Source organism: Cydia pomonella, unplaced genomic scaffold (assembly GCF_033807575.1).
Source record: "Cydia pomonella isolate Wapato2018A unplaced genomic scaffold, ilCydPomo1 PGA_scaffold_186, whole genome shotgun sequence".
Classification (NCBI taxonomy): domain Eukaryota; kingdom Metazoa; phylum Arthropoda; class Insecta; order Lepidoptera; family Tortricidae; genus Cydia; species Cydia pomonella.
In genome coordinates, this window is record NW_026907827.1 from 287,707 (window position 1) to 309,467 (window position 21,761).

General features: G+C 37.2%; 1 protein-coding gene across 3 annotated transcripts in view; it reads left to right on the forward strand.

Annotated features, from left to right (window-relative positions):
* LOC133533636 (uncharacterized) overlaps nucleotides 1-21,761 on the forward strand; it is a 279,945-nt gene that overhangs the window by 135,616 nt on the left and 122,568 nt on the right. For all 3 annotated transcript variants that reach the window (XM_061872653.1, XM_061872654.1, XM_061872655.1), the window contains one exon: nucleotides 14,595-14,648. In XM_061872653.1, coding sequence (XP_061728637.1) covers nucleotides 14,595-14,648 — 54 coding nt within the window. The remainder of the gene's footprint in view (nucleotides 1-14,594; nucleotides 14,649-21,761) is intronic.

Here is a 21,761-nt window from a genome sequence, read left to right on the forward strand (position 1 = left end):
CACCATCCTATGTTCTCCCTTGATGGCAAAACACTCGTTACCCTAAAAAAAGTATGTCTCATCTTTACACAGGTACAAAACTGAAACCGTTCTATATTGAAGATTACCAAAATTCAGGCCGAATCTACGGTTATTATTTAACGATTTGCTCCGTACTTCAAGAATCTATCATGACTGTGCTGAGATCTTGAAAAAACGTTTTTTCACGAGTCCTCTCAATTGGTCCCAAAATTGTCCGGCATTACTCCAACATACTTTACTCAGATTGTCATTGCGATACGTTCTTCAATAAGGCGACCCAAGTTTAGCCCCATCGTACTACAAGTAAAATAGATTGTAGTTTAACCATATATTTATACCTACTTACAAAATTTCACAACACACCATGATCACACCCAACTTACTGTCACGGATAGGTACAGTCAAGTGTAAAAATATGGGTGTACACATCTTACTCAAAAATATGTCTCATAGCATCTTATACCAGTGTAATAAGAGCGTAGTACCATATTTATGAGAAGATTCTTTCGATACATATTTTTGCACTTGACTGTACGACGACGACCGAAGCAGGGACATCATTCTTTTTTGCAGTTTTTACCTATATGGTAATTAATAGATACAGTATAATATAAAAATGAAGAACAATATTATGTGATCAAAATATGAGATCTGTGATATGAGACCAAAAACAACTTGCTTCGGGCAGCGCAGGATGAATTCCGTCCGGCTCGCGGGCGACGTCGACATGTCGACGCAACGGCGCGCAATGAGTGAGCGCTCACGTCTCGCGTCTGTGTGTGCGCACTCACACTTAGATAGCTCCCGCTCCCGCCCACCGCAGCGCGACAGAAACATAGCTTCAAAAATTCGAGATTTGAAAAGTTGCTCAGCTAGGAATTGCTCTTAATTGCCTCAATTTTTCCCGGCGCAACGTTATTGATGACAAGAAGGTATGAAGGACATCAGAAAAATATGAAGTAGATAGCAAGAGTGACACGTAGCTAAAAATCCTATTACGAAAAATTAAAACTAAGAACGTTAAAGAAAGTAATGTTATCGCCTAAGAAATAAAAAATATGCGAAAAAAAAATGCCGTGGAAAATTATAGCGTAAGAAAAAAAAATATACGATAATTTGAGAATAGGGATATAAGCGAATAACAAAGAAAGGGTATGGGTAGAAATTCGTGTGGGAAAAAATGCGAATGGAAATTTTGCTACGCGGAATTAACGATTTTGGTGAAAAGATCTATACACTCGGGATTCGAACCCACGACCACCGGCTTCATAGGCAGGGTCACTCCCCACTAGGCCAGACCCGTCGTTACTTATTTCAAAGAATATAACGGCGGTGCTTACGGAAGTTGTAGTTCAATCCATGGTCTAGGAGAAAAGCCATCTTGGTTTTTTACCACGACAACATTTAAAAGATGAGAAAAGCCATACTTTTTCTTGGTTTTTTATCACCACAAAATATATTGGAGGTACAACAGGTAGACACATGTTTTTTTGTTATGAGGCTCGACGTAAAAAAGGTTAGGTTAGCTCTATAGTGACCACAAATATTTGATCTACCTTCATAAAATGACGCTATTCGTTAAAGCAAATGAATTATACATTTAACTTAATTAGTTTCTTATCAATATCGTAAGAGGATGTCTTGCAACGAACCTGTTTTCCATTACGCAATTACAAAGCACCATTCCACAAAGTTTTATCACTGTTTGTGACATTGTGAATCTGATGATATCCAATTTTAAACGAAGCCCGACCCACCATGGTTAGCTAGACTAAAGATCGGTGTGGTTACCACCAGTTTGGCACTGACATAAACACTATCGAGAACGAAACTGTACCTATTCATCAAATTTTATAGAAAAGTGTTTCTCATATAAGTGAAATGTAAATTTATTATTCAGAAAATAAAAATATTCTTTAACCCGAACTTACTTTCTATGTATCTCGCTCGTACTCGCATTTAAGTGCGAGCGAGATGTTTAAAAATTAAATTACGGTCTCGATAGCTTATATGTCAGTTTTGACACTGTCAGTGACTCATGGTACGGGTACGGGTCGTGCAAATAAGTTTCATGGAACTATGTAACGATAAATACTTAATTTGATATTTGACAGGCGCTTTTCGCTTAAGAAAAATATCCCAAAAAACTGGGCCTAACCAAGATGACATCAATCGGATATCGACAGACGTGGGACGAAAAGAAAAAATGTATAGGAATGACAGCTGCAACGAAAAGTCATGTGATCATTTCTATACATTAATTCATCTTAGATTGGCGTTTTCTATCGGGCCCTTGGACTAACTGCAATTACGTTTAGTTGGCCCTCCTGATTGAAAGTTTCATGGATGTCTGCGTCTATTCTAGCGATAAGGGCACCTATAATGAGCATTAAAGTACCGATCGGATTCAGACTACTCCAGCATTACTGCAGTAGCGTGACGTAACTGCTGACAGCAATCCTCGTAAAGGTTAAAACCGCTGTTGCTGCCCGTATTTTAAACATCTGCGGCAGCAATGCAGTTGGCAGCAATGGGGCACTGCATTCCTGGATCGACACATTTGGGTGAATCGACACATTTGTTCGCTTGTCTTTCTAATATCGTTATCGAAACAAAGATTCTAATCGTCGCGAATTTGATACTATCGCATTTGTTTTGATCACATAGCGTTACGAAATGTCAAAGGCGTAAGTTTTGGTCCAAATGCCGACGGCCTAATGTTGTTTAACTCGAATGTTAAAAAGTAAGTATTAGGCAATTTCAGATTTATGGCAAACTTTTACAAATGTGGCGAGGGTCAACAAGACAATTTTCTGAGGCAGTTTTTTATTTATTTCGGAATTTTAACAGTAACGCTGCTAGAGTCTAAATCCAAACGATTTAATTTATTGGCTATTGTCGCTATGTCACTAGCTGTCATCGACACAAGTCGAACGCGCCTCCTGGTACTAGATTTCACGGTAACCACTTATGGTGTCCGTCGCGTGTCATTGGTTGTGTGTTCCCATGGCTACACGAGTGAAGGTGAGTCGAGTCAGTGGGTATACCGAGTAACGCAACGCAGAAATACTACTACTACTTTGTACCAAGGTACATCATCAAAAGTACATACCATAGCAAAACACAGATAAAAGAGAATGGAATGCGTTCATTAAATTGATATATACTTTTGCAGCTCGCTGTACAAGTCACAGTCGCTTTTTTTGTGATATAGGAGGCAAACTAGCAGATGAATTGTCAGATGGAATTCAATTACCGTCGCCCATGTACACCTGCAACACCAGAGGGATAGCAAGTGCGTTGCCGGCCTAGATGGGAATATGCTCTTTTCGTGAAGGTTTGAAGGTTAATATGAGATCCCTAGCAGCTTTGTACTATGAATCTGTGACAAGGTACAAAGTGGCATAGAATCAAATCCTACATGTAACTACTACATGTGATCGTAGAGTATATCATTTAATATTGCAGGCGTATGGACTTTATAGGGAAATAAATTTTATGAAAATGACATTAAATAAACAAAAAAATCAATATTAATAACACGTAACATTAAATTCAATTATGGTTTTACCATTTTCTGTAAATTTATAAATAATTTTAGTCCCCTGTGACACCGGACATGTTGAAAATAACAATTATCATTTATTATAGTCCCTCACCATCATCATCATCATCATCATGAGAAACACTACCACTGCTAACAAATGCTCTACCGCAACCCCTCCTATCCTAGACAACCAGTCCTATGCTGTCCTAAAATCTTGACCAATTTGTTGGTACAACTTATTGGAGTCTTTCCTTCCCGCGGTGCGTTGGCTGCCAAACGACAACCTTTCTGTCCCAAAGGTGGCACTAATGGTTCTATAGAACTGTGTAGTTACTGTGTGTTAAGTAGAGTCTTTTCTCTATAATATAACCATGGCCATGTTATGTGTATATATAAAAAATGACTAGCTTCACACAATTGTTTCATTTGGTCCAAAACTTTAAGCTCATGCTTGTTTTTTTTTTTAAACCGAAATAAACCCAGTAACAAGTGCTATTTTTACTAAGTCAACTTCATATTTTATTTATTTTTATTTAAACTTTATTGCACAATATAACAAATAAATTACAAATGGCGAACTTAATGCCTAAAGGCATTCTCTACCAGTCAACCATCAGGCTAAACAGAAACAGTAGTACGTGCAGGCATTAAACAAAAAAAAAAACAGAATAAGTAACATAAAACAAGCAAAATAGCGATAAATAATATATACTAACGGTAATAAACTTACATAAATATACTTTAATTAAATATACATACATATATATTCATTTATGTACCCAGTGCAAAAAACACTATGACTACGAAGGACAATTAACCAGAGAGCTTGTCGAAAAAGTGCTTGCGTAACAAACGAGAGCTTGTTTTGAGCCTGTCTGATGTTGAGTGGGAGATCATTCCAAAGCCGGATCGCCTGAACGGTAATGGAGTTAGAGACAAATCAGAACTATGACAAGGAACAGTAAGCTTGAGACTACGGGACTCGCGAAGAGTGCAACCTGTTCGGGCAGTTATAGAATGAAATTTGGATTTGAGATAGTCGGGTGCTGTTGGATCGAATAAAACAGAGTATAGTGTGCACAAAATTCGCAACCATCTACGTTCACGAACAGGGAGCCAGTTAAGCCGACGGCGATATGCAGATATGTGGTCATATTTACGGAGTCCGAAAATAAATCTGATGCTATTATTATATTCCATTGTTTTAAGGTCATCGCTTGACAGACATAACAATACCCTTCAAACTATTGTACGATCAGTCTTTGTTACAATGAATTAGCATATATAAAGCAATTTTTCCCATCATTCGCCGTTCTAAATTGCTACTCCTTCCTGCAAGGATATCATTAAAGTGTTTTTACACGGTTCTATCACGCGAAACACATACTGACCGTGTAACTACTAATGTCACTGGTCTCGAGACAGTTTACTGTGTAAACCAGTGTAAAGTGACCAGGGGGCCTACTCTCAGTCCTATTAATAATCCATTTAAGTAATCATTATCATCACATAGGTCACATGATATCTTATGTCATATAGAGCTCACAAATGGACCGCCACAATGACCGTTTTTCACGCTGCTTTTCTGCTGCGCTGTCCGTGTCGCTGTTCTTGCGAACTTGACTAGGTCTTCGGCCCAGCTTGCTGATTCAAGATCGCTATCCAAGAACCTTTCTGGCCCAGTAGCCATTGGTTCTTCCAGCAATCTTCCCCACCCACTGCCACTTAAATCTAGCCACTCCCATTAAACTAGGAACTCCGAATTACCCCACTTTATCTTCGGTGTGAAGTCCCTCCCTCTTTTTTTAGAACTGTGAGTTAAGTCGTGTAGTCAGATTAGGGTTGCACTGACAAATGTCTGGACACCACCATAAAACTCCTGACATTTCCCTGCTGGCTATTTCTCAAAAATCGTCTTGTTGCCGTTACCACGATAATATTTTAAAGCGCCCATTAAATCCCTTATTCTAAAACCTTTCGTGTAACACTAGCTCCTTAACTAGCCTAACCTTTCCTTTCCTCTGCCCAACTCCAAGCTTTCAACTAGATTCTAGTGGTTAGATGAGGTTTCTAAAAAAGCCCCCTGCCCCGCGTAATCCTGACAAGTCAGATGAAATCTTAACACTGGTCCTCGTTAGCCAAAGACTCGCTGTATGCCGCACACAATTGGATTACCACTCATGATAATGATATGTTTGCAAGACATCTTGATAATGGACATTATAATAGATGCAGAAATAACTCAGAAACACGTGTTATTTTATTTACAGTGAAAATCTCAGACCAACAGAATTTAGTACCGAAGATTTTTTGCCATTTAACATAATGAATATGATAAAGTGTATGCACCTATATGATATGCTCTCAAAATGCAGCAAACTTTGCTCCCTTAATAGAAGTCATTCAGTAGGTAATCGGGCGTTTTGGAGAATGGCTAAGGGATGACAATACTGCGTGTGTCTATCTAACACACGTCTTACCGTCGTCGTCGTCGTGTGTCTTGTCTATCTATCGTGTGTGTGTTCTATGTGAGTGGAAATTCTCTGAAACAACCAGTACGTATAAGCTCAGCTACACGCTGGCCAATTCAAATGTACATTTGGATTCCTAAACGATGTAAGTTATCTCGCGCGTGCATTTCGCTCGTAATTGTTCGTAAAGCCCGACCAGAAATATATGATCATTGTGAAGAGGGCGCTGTTAATTTCATGTATAGGTTGACAGTTCAGTTTAGTATTAAAAAATAGTACCAATGAAATTCCGCAATATGGCGCGTGATGATATATTACTGGTCAAGCTTTACATGTATTGGCGCGAGAAAATAACATAATTTTGCCATCAATATGTAAATTGAAATAGGTATCCTCGCCATTCAAATTGCTCAAAAAAACTACAACGTTCATCACAGAAGATGACAATTTTTTTTTAAATATTTCAGAATGTTATTGAACACAACTATTGTCCTGTACTTGTACTTAAGTCCCGTCTCGTTAAAATAAGACATTGTCACCGCCAAAAGATTTGGACAAACGCATTTTTCAGCTGCTCGTTCTTTAAGTATTTATTCAATAGAAGTCAGTGACCTTCGCGAGCGTTAATCTCCGCTACATAAAGCAAGATGAGAACAAACGACAGTGACATTTGAAAGCCTTCGCGAGTACAAAATAATCTGTGATTTATCTTTTCGCGGGCAAAAATGTTTAACTAAGCAGAGAAAAAATACGGCACAGTCATTAAATTTAATTTAATTTTGCATTTATTCTGCGTGTTGAAGTTGAAGCGATATATAGAACAATAAAACTTGGTAAATACCTGATTACTGTTATCAGTGAGCTTCAAATTTTAGCTCTTAGGGTCAGTTGCACCATCGACACCTGATGGGCTGATCAACGTCACTCAGCAATTAACTATAAAACTTTCCATACAAAAACATTAGCGAACGCTTAACGGTGACAAACGATCTGGTGCAACCGATCCTTAGTCTGATTGTTTATTAATTAGTTAGTGCCAGTACCTACATACGTTTCCTTTGATAGTAGTTGAACTTCCCACCTACATTCTTCAAGTTATCACTAATCAAAGTGCGTACCTACATGCCATTAGGTCATGGAAATCGTTCCAATATGCTGCGCGCTACAGGGTGTCTTGTATTATACAATTCTATGTAATAAGTAAAGGTGCAATGTGATATGCCATTAGATTTGTCATAAGATTATGAATATGAATGTTAGTATGTGTATTTAAGGAAAAACGAAATATAACATTTCAATGGCCTACATTTCCACTGATGGTTTTTCTCGAGGGGCTACAGTATGGGGTTCTTCAAAAAAGGAGTGTACAGGTTTTTAAAGGGTCGGCATCGCGCATGTAATACCTCTGGTGTTGCAGGCGTTCATAGGCTACGGTGACTGCTTACCATCAGGCGGGCCGTATGTTTGTTTGCCACCGACGTGGTATTAAAAAAAATCCGTGTCATCATGTTGCGAGAGCTGGGTCAGGGTCACCAAATGGCGGACCGCAGTCCGGATCTGGAACGCCGACTATATGATTTTTAACTTATTTAATAAACTCAAGTAGACACGGACCGCGATGATCATTTTCTTTTAAAAACCGGATCTCTGAAGAATCTAATTGGTGACCTCTGCTAGAGTTAGACCAAACTATGTTATTTTCACGTCATTATTTCATATACGTTTAACATAACACTTGCGCGGTCTTGGCTATCAAAATCGCTGCCAGATTACCTTGGTCTAACTCTATTACTATTACAGATCACAATAGAGAGGTAAAGACTAATGCGCTAACTACTAAGCCCTGATGCGACCTACTTATGGCGTGATGCTGGACGCCTATGGCGTAAACGGGAAACTAAACCACAAAGAAAACACGTGTATACAATATCCTTGCAATAGGTACGGTTACAAGCAGGTCACATGAAACAAAGAAATTGTTATAATTAACTATTTACGTACCTTTTTTCCTGTCATTTGAAGCGTTTTTATGGTATTAGTTTAAAAAAGTCAATATCATAACCGCATTGAAATAATTATGGATGTTGTAAGACCAGCAAAACCTCAAAGCTTCAAAAAATGTAGATGACATTATACGGCCCGATTCGAAGAATGAGATACGATAATGATAAGTTTTCATTTAGATATCGTTTGTTGTCGTATAATTGACAGAAGCAACTCGATTCGGGCAACCAATGTCACTTTAACGTTAGAAATATCGTAGATAGATTTATTGGGATCACAGCGGAATCTAAATAAACGTCGTTTTGTTATCGATATTTTAAAGATGTTTCCAAGATCTTAAACGTGTCTTAATCATTCTTCGAATCGGGCCGACAATACCCCTCGTGTATACTAAAATCCAGAAATATAAAGAGTTTAGGTACACTTTATTACTGTGGATACGAATTAAATATCAGGATCATTCGTACATTATAGGATTATGTGTGTGAGCTTAGAATCGGAGCAAGCTTACTATGCACAGACTTTTAATGACAAAGTGTTCAATTGGCATAATCGATTTATTTAATATATGAATTTAATATGAAAATATGACACACTTTGTGGAGTCGTAAGTTCAAAAAATCGCATGTACAAATATGTATCTTGTAAAATACGTACCCAAGGAAAGGGTTACACCATTAAACGTACTCGACGCTCCTTGTAAATGACTGTACCTCTCCTGACCATCCTAGCCCCTATTCAGCTGTCACTGTCACACGTGACTGTATTTTATCATAAACAATAGAACTGACCTCACGGCCGCCACCGATGTCATTGTTGGCTCGTTTTTGGCCGCGCGCCGTGCGGGGAATACAAATATTATTGACCTCTTCATTGTTTACACTTCCGATGTTTGTGGCTGCGTTATGAAAACCTTCTGAATCAAGTCACATAGCTGAAATTGTTTTATTGTACCGTGAAGAATGGAAAAATATCTTATGCAAGTGATTACTGTGCCATTTTGTACCGTAATAGATTTAGATTTAGATTTAGATTTATTTATTACACAACATACGATTGCATTACAAATTACATTCATGTCAATTTATATGAATCTATATTGTGATTGTCAAAAATAAATTCTAATAATGACAAAAAATAACATCATAATCCAGATAGCAACAATTAATAAATGGAAATGTTCAGCTGAAAAGGATCGTCAAGTCAGAATTTATTGAAAAGCAATAATAGAATAAAAATGAAATAGAATCAAGAAACAAAAACAATATCAAATATGCAAAAATAAGTTATACAGTTATGTCAAAAAATTCACTAATTGAATATAATGGGTTCTCCAGCAAAAAGTTAAACTTAAGTTAAACTTGTGGATTTAAGGTGACGTTCGGTGGTCAACAGCAACTGCATTACTATTGCAGCCCCGTTGTTGCCGCCGCAATTTCCTTGATAAAATGAGTGTCTTGATACTGCAGTCGATACCTGAACGTCACCTTAACTTTGACCAGAACGTACTGGCAAATAATTAGTAAAATACTAGTATACAATGTATACAAAAGAATAAAGAATAAAGCTAAGAAGCAGAGTTCCATAACGCCGACCAATTAAAATCGAGTCAAAATTTATGATAATACATTTAGTAAGCGATGACGTCGCTTGCACTTATTTCGCGCCATATGTTTTCATCATAACACTATTCAAATTAAACGTGGCAAATCAATTTTCTTGATTGCCTTGGTCAATTTATATATCGGAATTATTGAAATATTTTCACATGAATAGTGTCAGGTACATTGCGCAAGTATTATGTTGGTAGACAATCGCAAAAACGTTGCGTTTAAAGGTACAAGTTCAGGGACGAAACGAAAGACCACAGGTAAATAAACATGTTTTTAGCCAATTATAGGAAACAGACAGTTTTAAATTTTTGTAATTTGTAAAAATATCACGTAATTTCTAATGTGCAATTTATTAAGGAGCATGTTAAATCTTGCAATTCCACTTATCTAGTAACTAGATAAGTTTATTCAACTATTCGTAAACAAAAACAAGACAAATTACATAATATAACAAAAACAAAGAAGATATATACTTACTAAAATATATATAAACATAAAACTAATTAAAATCTAAACCTAAATATATCAGAACTTAAATATAAACTAAATATGTATAAAATAACTACCTACCTATTGGCTACCGGGCCGCCCCCGATGCAAAGTTGCCCATCACGCTCGCTGCATTGCCGCGTTGGTTTTTATTTTCAAATGCGGAAAATATGAAAACTAATCTTTATTTTTATTTATTCAAGGTTTCTTGTGAACGATGAAATGAATGGTACCGGTATATTAACCCTATAAGGCAATTAAGGGGCATACCTATATTTACCATCATGATATAGACATTATCTAAAAACGGTGGAGTTCGATTTTGCGTAATTTCTGTCAGCAATTGACATCTTTCTATCCCATTATGGGTTACCCCTTTTCCATGCCGCACCAATCTACAAGGTTTTCCCAAAAAATCCAAATATATTCGAATTAATCCAGCTTTGAATATTCATTTGAAGACAAGTAACATTCCCGAGAATGCAGTCTAATTTCAACCTTAAATCTGAATGCTAAAATTGAAATACTGTTGGCGCGTATATGGCCTATAAATCGTGTATTCTGTATGCCTGGAAAAGGGTTCCAGAAAATGATTCAACAGAAGATATCGCACAACTCCCTGATAATTATGAGGTACCTTTATCAATGTCTTTGTCAGACCTAATTGTTTAAGCGACTTTATGAATGGTTATGATAGGGAAAGAAAATCGTCTGACAAAAAATGTCTGATAAATAAAGGTTACCAAACCTGCCTCAGCATCTATTTTGCTTGCCAAAGCCAATGCAATAATTACAAGATCAAGGCCGACCGCAGACTATGTAGAATCTCTAAGATAAAAACAGATTCGTTTTATTACTATGAATAAACCTATAGGTCGTGTCATTCACGACGACGTGTGCCTTGACTCTTATTGTCATGTTATTAAAAGTTAGATTTGACAAATCTGCGCGTCATCGTGGACCTACTACACTATACCTATATAAACTTTAAACATATTTACTAGACATTTCAAGTAATTCTTTTAACATAACTTATATGATCATGTGACTGAAATGCATTTTAATAGCATAGTTTACATTGTGTTTTATCAATAAAAGAAATCTTATGTATAATTTATACCTACGGAGTGTCAAGAAAATCACTAATTTGCAAGTCTCCGCCATACACATTGATGTAATACAGTTTTTCTGAATGCTCGATGTAATATCAAGTCTGGAACTTTTTGCGGACTTCCCGCAAAAAAACAACAGTCTATATTACAATAGATGATATTGAAAGTGAATCGGCTTCGATTATTAAGTGTTTTTGAATAGATTTTACGGAAGTTTACAAAAGATAAAATGTCAAATGGTTATTACGAGTAAAAACTCGCAGTCAACGTGGGATGCCCCATTATTTAAAATAATCCGTACTAAGTAAAATGTAAATACCTAGTACACAAAGTAAACATTCGCGGCTAAACAGTCTAAACACACCTAATGGAGTTTACTGTGCGAATATCACGTATGCAATTTAATTAAATGAACATGTCTAGTGTTAAGCTTGAATGTCGTCTTTATGTAGATTTGTCAAGCAATACCTTGTGAATAAGCTCATGAATTTTTATTTATTTTTTACAATGTCTAATGCTTATTATTTTAAAACAATTTCAATAGGCATGGGATTTAAAGTCTAATTGACTTCATATAAATTGTTTTTATGTAGGTATAATTTAAATTTTCTTTCCAGTTAATGCAAATCAATAAATACTAAAGCAAATTGAATTTAAGTTATCAAAAATTGTTTCATAAACGATATTGAAAATGTTGAAAAATATTTTTTTACGATTTTGAAATTCGTTAAAATCGTTCATGAACTATGTAGGTACATCTCTGATGAAGCGCGTGCGTGGCAGATGCAACAACCTCCTGATGACTTTGTCTGAACACTTAGATTGCCGCCTCACAAGATTCTGGGTAGAGGTGGTGATAGGCAGGGTCCACCTTTTATCTCTTGTTCCTCTCTGCTCGCAGTGATTAATGTTAACATTAATGTAATTTTAAAGTTTAAGTGTTTTTTAATGTAAGTACTGTAAAGTGTGCCGTAGTGTGCTGTAGTGTGTGTAAGTTATTCTATTTATTTATATATAGTCTTAGTTACCTAGCTATATTTTCCAAATAAATGAATGCTCAATGTGATCATCGTGGTTTAAAACAGAGCCAAAACTGGCTCAAAAAAGTTTCACAGATCTCGTTTTAATTGTTAACTGATTGAACGGGAAACCTGTCGAGGAAAACCACGGTGGAATCGTCGACATCGATAAAGGTTACGGAAGAGCATTGGCCGATCGTTTGAGGGACGTCCAGTGTAAGTTTAGGCTGGAACGAGACTTACGTTCGAGCCTAAACTTTCATTCGCCATAGCTAAACCTAGCCTAGAACTAGGGAATGCAATCTCGAACCAAGATTGGCGTTTCGAGATCTCACGTGAAAAATCTGATTAGAAAATGTCGACCGTCGAAAGATTAATCTTGACAAGATCGAGATTTGACACAGTAATTAAAATATTATATAAAAAAATATATAATAAGAGGAAAGTTATAGATATTGATCAAAAATCCGTAAGAATTTAGTATGTACTACCTCTTTAAGGTGCTTGTTTTATTTGCAAATCATATAGATAATTGTGTACGCCCAGTCCGCCTAATTCTTTTTCCGGACAAATAATTCACACTCATCAATCTCGCTCGAGATCTCGAAAATATTAATTGAGCGTTCGACCGAGATTGAATTTCGAAAATTCGCTCGTGATCTCTCGAGATGGAGATTGCATTTCCTGAGCGTCAGTCTTAGCAATCTGAGCCCTAACTCAAAACATTATGCACGTCTAGATAGGTTCGACAGAATATGATGTAGAAACAAAAGCCGAGCCCTGAAATTGTCGACACTGCAAAGGTTGTTCGGAAGATCATTAAACTAAAAATTTTAGGGACAGATTTCTTATATAGGTTTGTGTGATAGAAATCCTTACATAACTAAAAATAATGTTATAATTATGTCGCTAAGAGGAGTAGGAGAAGACCGGCTATCAGGTAAGACTATCTACAAGCTCTTTCGTCGTTTCTAACTCTTACCTTTGTACAGCGTTGTAGAGAAGTTCTTCCTTTCCGACTGTGCCTAAGCGAAGCACGTTTACAAATACTTATAGAACTCTTGAGTTCTTGCCCTTAGACGATCTTCCCAACCAAACATTGTATATGCCGGTCTTCTATTGATCTTACTTCAGATTTTTTTGTCATCTTTCAGACAAAAGTGTCGATAAAATATAAGCCAGGTGTTCGTTGTAACCACGGTACAATATGGTCAAGCACCACCCGTTTATCAGTAATCGGTGATCAGACACCGCGGCGGTGACCGCGCCGTCACGCCCCAGCGGTTGTCCTCGCCTCTGCCATCATATTTTACCATTTATGTAACAACGTAAACAAACAGGGTAGCGGTATCATTTTCTATCACCGATTGTCATCTTGGTTAGGCCCCCAGGTGTTCTAACGTTGTAACCACAGAACAATATAGTCAAGCATCACCCGTTTATCAGTGATCGGCGATCAGACACCGCGGCGGTGACCGCGACGTCACGCTCCAGCGGCTGTCCTCGCCTCCGCGATCATATTTTACCATTTATATGTAACAACGTAAACAAACAGCAAAGTTATCAGTTTACTCTTTTTCTCATCGGATTTGTTACATGTAGACAAAAAGGTTTTTTACAGTGGTGAAAACCCGCAAACCAGAATTCTATAACCATGACCATAACACACGCATTCATCTAGATTTCTTAGCGAACCCTCGGTCCCATAAATAGCACTTTTAAACTCCAGTAGTTTTATACAGGTACGTGTTGTTTTCTTGATTGCAACCTAAAGAGGCCTTAACTTCTTGCCTGCCAATGCTATAAGTTTTTGGAAATTGGGTTGGGCTTGTGCACAAATCACACGAGGTTTTTTCGGCTACTTTTTAAGCCCTCACATAACCTCACGTGTATTTTTGTCATGCAACCTAATTTTAAGATAAACAGTATTGTATATAGTAAATCTTGCGCTATAGCGCTCCAAATTTCGTAAAATAGACTGGCTACTTTGAAGTGCGAAGTGAAGATTTATGTTAAACGAAACCGAGAAAAAGTATTTCTTCTTAGTGTCGTTCACTGTAGAAAAATACACGTAAGGTCTCCTCATACCCCACCCCCCTTCCGAAAAATGATCTGTCGTGATTTCGTAGGGACATAGCTATGGTTAATATTCATCAAATTATGTAAAAATATTTTCCATAAGTAGTGTCAATATCCAGAGAGGGAAATTTGGACCATGTTTGTATGGAGAAACGGCCGTCCCCTTTCCTCTTAAATATAAAATACAAACTACTTACAACTAGATATAGGTATTAATTATTTTTTGTTTCTTGTTACAGCAATGTCGGCCGATGGGTCGACGACGGACATTAATGGACTCCTCAACGACACAGGTGAGAATAAGTATAAAAAAAAACTAGACATTATTTTGTATTTCATACGTAGGTACTATTAAATTTAAAAAAACTCATCCGACTCAATCAGTACCTAGGGCTAAGATGGTCGGCTCTTTATCATTTGTCACCATGCCTGTCACGTTCTAACAAGTATGTAAGTGCGAAAGTGACGGGCATAGTGACAAGCGATAAAAATGGAACCATCTTAGCCCTACAGTTATTTAATCCGACTGAACTTATGTATACTATTTAATTTAACTTACATAGTTTAAAAATTTCGATTCTATTTTTTTCTGCCATCTAGCGACTCATCTTGTAACTAAAATGAGAAGGATGTGCACTGAGGTACCTTAGTCATGTTTCTTAGCAAGTAGTTTAGCTAAATGAAGCTAGATGGCAATACTAGCTACGCTACGTAAGAACTGCTTCAGTTTATCGCTAGGTGGCGCTAAATTCAAACTTGTGTTTCACTCTAAGAACCGCACATAGATGGCGCTAGTGGCGTAGAAACATAAATAGCAGAATGTCAACCGTCCGTGTTTATGGTTACTAATAACTACACATAGATGACGCTACAGTTAACATATTCAATGATGTACATTATATTTTGAGTATTTTCTATAGAATAAGCTTTTGTGTTACTTTTGAAGGATAAATGCGATAAATAAGAGGCAGTGGGTCAAGAATACTGTCTAGAAAAAAATAGGCGGCACAACTTATTTCAAGAAATTCATTTATTTTCTACTTTATTAAAGGCAAGTCTTATAAAGTATAAAGTGCACTTTTCGTGTATTTTATTTGCAAATTGAAGTGATATTGACGGCTTTTGTGTTTCTTATTTATCTTGCCGGACAGGGACAGACTTTAAAAGGAGTCCATCTAGGTAATAAAATATAACTTACATACCTACAATCTAACAAAGCCCAATGTGCATTACAATGTACACTATGTTTCAATCTAATAGAAACTTTCGTAAATCAAATAAATAAGCAATTATGTTGTTTGATTGCTTACTCAAACACAACAAGGTTCAAGTTTTAAATTTTTAAGGAAATTTTTTTATGTATGGTAGTTACAAGGATAGAATGTGATGCTGTGCGCAGACCATGGCTTTTATTATGGTTACACCCTTAACTTAACCTTCGGAACCAGCTCAGCTTCCAATATTTTCTCCAGTTCGCTCGATCCCCGGCGGCGTCCTCCTTTAGACCTTTTCTTTTCTGGGCGGCACGTTTTGTCTCTTAAGTCTCACATACCCTGCCACCATAAGTACCTATATTACCTGCCATGTAAATCAGTGCTTGTTATGTACGTCACGCGACGAAGCCCTATGACCTATTGAGTAACTATAGAGCTATTAAATAATAGGATTAATTGTAACTACCGCGTAAGCGACCTATTTTTATAGGTACAGGTAAATAGGTAGCGTACAATTTACCTCTATTTAATTAACAAAATTAATTGTGACGTTATCATAAGATATCATTTAGGTATTAATTTTGGTTGTCAAGTGAAGACTAACCAATTAGCAATGCATTTGTATATGCCCTTACTTACATGAAAAGTTCAGCTCAAAAGTTTCAGTCGGACTCGCGCACAAAGGGTTCCGTACCATTACGCAAAAAACGGCAAAAAAACACTTTTGTTGTGTGGGAACCCCACTTAAATATTTATTTTATTGTTTTATTTTATTTGTTATAGCGGCGACAGAAATACATCATCTGTGAAAATTTACACTGTCTAGCTATCACTGTTCATAAGATACAGCCTGGTGACAGACAGACAAACAGACAGACAGACAGATAAATAGACGGACAGTCGAGTCTTAGTAATGGGTCCCGTTTTTACCCTTTGGGTCCGTAGGGTTCCGTAACCCTAAGTGGGAACTACTTATATCTACCAACCATCACTGAATGATTTATATAACAGTCATACTCGTATCTTACAGTATAGGTAGAACTTATATAGAGTATTACAACTTTAGAGAACTATCCACTAGTTACTTAGCATTTACTAGAACTCATTTTGCTCAGTAAATCTAAATAGACATAAACACCTACTGGTTATTAGGAACAATCTCTACGTCTTTGTGAATTATTGTTCACACAATTACGGAGAACATAAATGTGAGCATAACTCACGATCTCATTATGTTCTTAACACTTCAACTAGTACAAGTTGGTCTCTGATTAGACATACCTGTCACAATTGCCAAGATCACACGAATTCTGGTTTTCTAACCAATGGACTAAGTCATGATGTCATAGTTTCCAAGTCACGCTGTGACGCCAAAATTATGCGTTTTTATTCACGTGAATCGCATCCGGTTTTTTACTCACAAATGTTTGTTTTGGTGTGACGTTTGTAAGTCTTGTTTAAACCACACTTGACAACAACGTCAATGCGGAGAACATTTTTGGGTCACAACAACTTAATCGTAATGCGTAGTATCTAATACATATACATGCCTACATGGCATGGGTTTTCTTCAAGTCTGGGATAGATGGGGTCAAGCTGTATGGAAAAAGTGATATAAGGAAGTGCTAAAGGATCACCTAAACGCGTTTGCGATCGATCCTGCACGTTGGGAGGCGCTCGCTACGAAACGGTAATCTTGGCGGTCTACCATCTTCGAATCCACTAAGTCGTTTGAGGATAACTGCTTCGCGACATCAGACGTAAAAAACCAACTACGCAAGGAAAGATTTAAGCCCTCCTACGTCAAGTCTACTGCTGTGAATGTGAAAGGACGTTTAAGAGCATGTTTGGCCTGGTCAGCCACATAAGATCTCATTAGAGGAGAAAACCCCTGATTGCTGAGGTCGCCGTCATCGAAATCGATACAATGTGGAGGATAATGTTATCCATACATATGTGTATATATATATATATATATATATAACTCCTACAGCAGATTTGCGTTTTTCTGACCTGCTAGTTTGCCTTTCTATCTTCTAAGCAAGATAAAAATACCAATTCCCGGATGTAGTTAGGTTTCATGTTTTCCTTTACGCTAAAGCATCTGACTTTCTTACATAATACCTATAGGCGATGTAACGCAGACGTGGCTCACAAAACATGTATTTTCAACAATTAGTGCTAACCTGCCACGTGGAACAGCGGTATCCTATTGTTCTAGAACTGCGTCAATGGCCGAGATGTTTCAATAATAATTTCAGGAAAGCAAAACATCCATCGGAGTATGGTTAAGATGTGTATGCATTGATGCGGAGCTGCCAAAAACAAGGCATTGATAGGTAACGTACTCGTAGATAATATAAACTGAAATGGATGTCTTATACATACCAGGTAAAGAAAAAATTACAAAGCCCAGTCAAAGTGGCGGAGGGACTCGAACCGGCGTCTTTAGCTTACGCGGCTAACGCCCTGGACCTCTAGGCTACCTTGTCACCTGAACCCCTGCAACCTGAGAATCCCCTTGTAACCTGAGAAATAATTTAAACGTTAATTTTATCATAAAAATGTTATAGGTACATAGTTTCCACTTGAACCCAAAAAGAGCGGTTTACGGGTTAGGTTTAGCGTAACTTTGTTATTACGACTGTGGTAGCCACATCAAACGCCTAATCCAGAAATTGAGGAAGGACGTGTTTTCTTCACAAGACATCTCTTTACTAAACATTCAATGAGGAAAATGTATGCTTAAACAACCTGCTTCCAACGTCTTTTAATGTAAAATAGCTATTGAAAAGTAAAATCAAGGAGTAATAGTGTTAATCTTCATCTTTCTAGCGTTTGCCCGGTATTTTAACAATCAGTCATACATATTAGGATATACATACTTTAATCCTTTTTTGACCTTCCCTCTTTACCGCCATTTGGCCCTGTCTATGCACACTCATGCTAAAAATAAGGAAGATACAAAAAACAAACAGTACAAAAATTAGACAATAGACTAGAGTAGTTGACGCTCTCACACAAGCTCTATCCCAAAAATGGCGCTGGACTGGCCATATACCACGCTATACTGACAAAAGGTGGACCATTGGAACAACAAAATGGAGAGGACCACCAGGGGAGCGGCGGTCTGACCGGCCGCAGCAACGTTGGGCTGACGACCTGACTCAGGCTGTGGGAAAGCAATGGATGGAAATAGCTTTGAACAGAAGCAAATGGATTGAGTTGGAGGAGGCCTTCACCCAAAGAAGGGTTCACCACTAAGCAAAAGAAATAAATGTAAACATAGAAATGTTAACCAAAAGTGTGAATAAATGGCTGACTGGCTTATTTATTATTTATGCACACTCCCGCCACTTTTCACAATATTAGTCCGGCCATCTCCGTGTTGGTCTTCCTCCGTCCCGAGATCATTCCTGTGGTATCCATTCTAATTTTTTAATTTATTAAAATCTTTATGTTGTTGCAAGTTTTTCCACAATGAATCCCAATTATTATTTTGTTGGATTTGCGGGTTTTATTGTTTCATTCATTGGTAAATGTCACATCATATATATAAGTTTTTATATATTTGGAATAACGAGATCTCTTCAGGTTAAAGGTATTGTGCAGATAAAATATTCACTTAAAAGTCCTTAGAGATATCCTACCCTTAAAACGATTTATTTCCGTCTCTGACTTACCCGGTAACTCAAATGGAGATAGTTATTGTAACAACTAGCGCGAACTATCGATTTCCTGTACTTACCTAATAACTCGAAATTTCACAAACTATATGCAACTTGTTATTTATAGTTGGAAACCCACTGTATAATAAGTTGTTGGCGCCAACACTTAGTTTATTGGGCTATTTGGTAGAATTACGTGTTAAATCAGTTGTAGATTTGATACTGCCACTGTTAGGTATCACAAGCAATTCGCATAAATTGGTAAAAAAACTTGAACCCCAGCTGATGCATAAGCCAATGGATTATATATAAAAAATCCTCCAGATATTGGGTTGGTAAAATTATAAATATAAAAATTACCCGTTTCTTAACCCAACCACGGTTCGGCAGCTGGCGTTAACGTGCCTTCACGAACGGGAAGAACTTGTTGCTGGCTCATGGTTTGTGATGTATCTGTGGTCTATCTAATAGTTTAGGTACCGTTTTTTTTCCACAGAACCTAGTTACGTATAAAGTACATACAGTTGTTAGGTATAATAAGACGAATGGAAACATTTACGGAAATGAGAAAAATATTTTCCCTGAGTCACAACGGCAAATTATCCAAATGATTAATTCACGACGCAATGGTTGTTGTGTTAATTATTTGTCTGGGAGTTAATTGTGGGTTACAGTCATAAACATGTGTACAGTCTTGAACCATACGTCATTGATATAGGGTCTAAGCATGTTTACATATTTATGACCGTACCCAGCATCGATGTGACCGTAACGTGATATTCTCATTGTAGATAATTAGGTGCTGGTGGGTAAATTGGGAAGGATGGATGACAGGTTAGGAGTATAAGGTAGGAGCACTTGCCTTTGCAAGTATATGTGTATATAGTAATATACTACTACTCATTGCGATTAGGAATATTATATTAGTTATGAAATCAATACCTAATGAATGTAAATGTGTTCTATAAAACACTACAAAGTTTTGTTTACTTCAACAATTTTTTGTGACCCAAACCAAAGTCAAATAAAACGACACTGTTTTGAAACGACGCAGATGTACTGATTAAAACCAGTAATTTATGTCAGTCAGGTTAACGTCCTCCATACAATCCAAATAAATATTTAATTTGCGCCTGCATCTAACGAGATTCAGACGTCACTATCAAATTTATTTTACTCCTTTGTTGAGTCTTCCTGAATCACCTGTTATTCCGGGTGTATCTGATTGCCCTAGCCTAGTAAAAATGACGCACAATCATAGGATATTAAAAGTACTTATGCTATTTTTACCACTAGTTTAATATGAAATACGCAACTATGTGAATCTTGATTAAGATACAGAAGTGGTTATGTACGTCTATCTGCTTCCTTATGCGCAAAATGAACAAAGAACATCTTTTGTATTAAATTATGTATTGCTGTTGCATCTAGACAAAGACTAATACCTAAATGTAAGGAGGTAAATATGAATTTTGTTGATAATGCACGCAGAGTAGGTAAATACGATTTAAAAGAGTACACAGGCCAAAGTAGGCAAGAGATCTCGCAAAGGTATACGTAGGTACAACTTTTCATAGGCGTATATGAAAAGTTGTACCTACGTATACAGTTACGAGATCTCTTTCTGGTGTGTATAGGTAACCCATTTTAATGACTTTTATAATTTTGCGAACACACAACATAATAAATAATAAGTACGATCGCTTGTGTGGTTCAAACAATTAAAATGCAATTCCTTACTGGTGCCACATTCACATGCCACCACATAAAACTAATTTTGTGAAAAGTTCCTACCTATGACGGCAATGTACAAGATCAATGTAACAAAATTTGCGGCGTCTTTCTAAAGCATGTAAAAAACCGGCCAAGTGCGAGTCGGACTCGCGCACCGAGGGTTCCATACAAACCTGTAGGTATATAATATTATATGATGTAACTAAAAATTTACGGTTTTCGCAATTTTTCCTTTATATAAGACGTTGCTTTGTACCAAATTTCAAGATTCTGAGTTCACGGGGAGTACTGCTTCAGCTTCAAGGGCCAGTAGACCTGAGTATTTGATATAAATTCCAGCTTGATACCTCGACGCGTTCCTGAGAAAAAGGTTCTTGACAGACAGACAGACGGATGGACAACAAAGTCATCCTATAAGTGTTCCGTTTTTTCCTTTCGAGGTACGAAATCCTAAAAACAGCCCCAATTTAAGGATAACTCACGCTACAAAGGTCTGGCCCGGGCTGGGGCACCCTACACTTCATTTTTCTATAGAAATCATTCAAATGACGTGATCACCGATCATAGAAAGAGAAGTTTCGGGCGCCCCGACCCGGGCCCGGACGATTCAGGCGTGAGTCATCCTTTACTCAATAACAAACCTTATCTTGGCTTTTGACTATGTAAGTTCATCTACCCAAACAAAACAAACTATTAGTTTAGGATATAGGTCACACATGTCTTTTACAACGTTAACATCTGTCCAGGCACAAAGAATTGCTATTTCAATGAGCCGACCTAAATTGCGGGA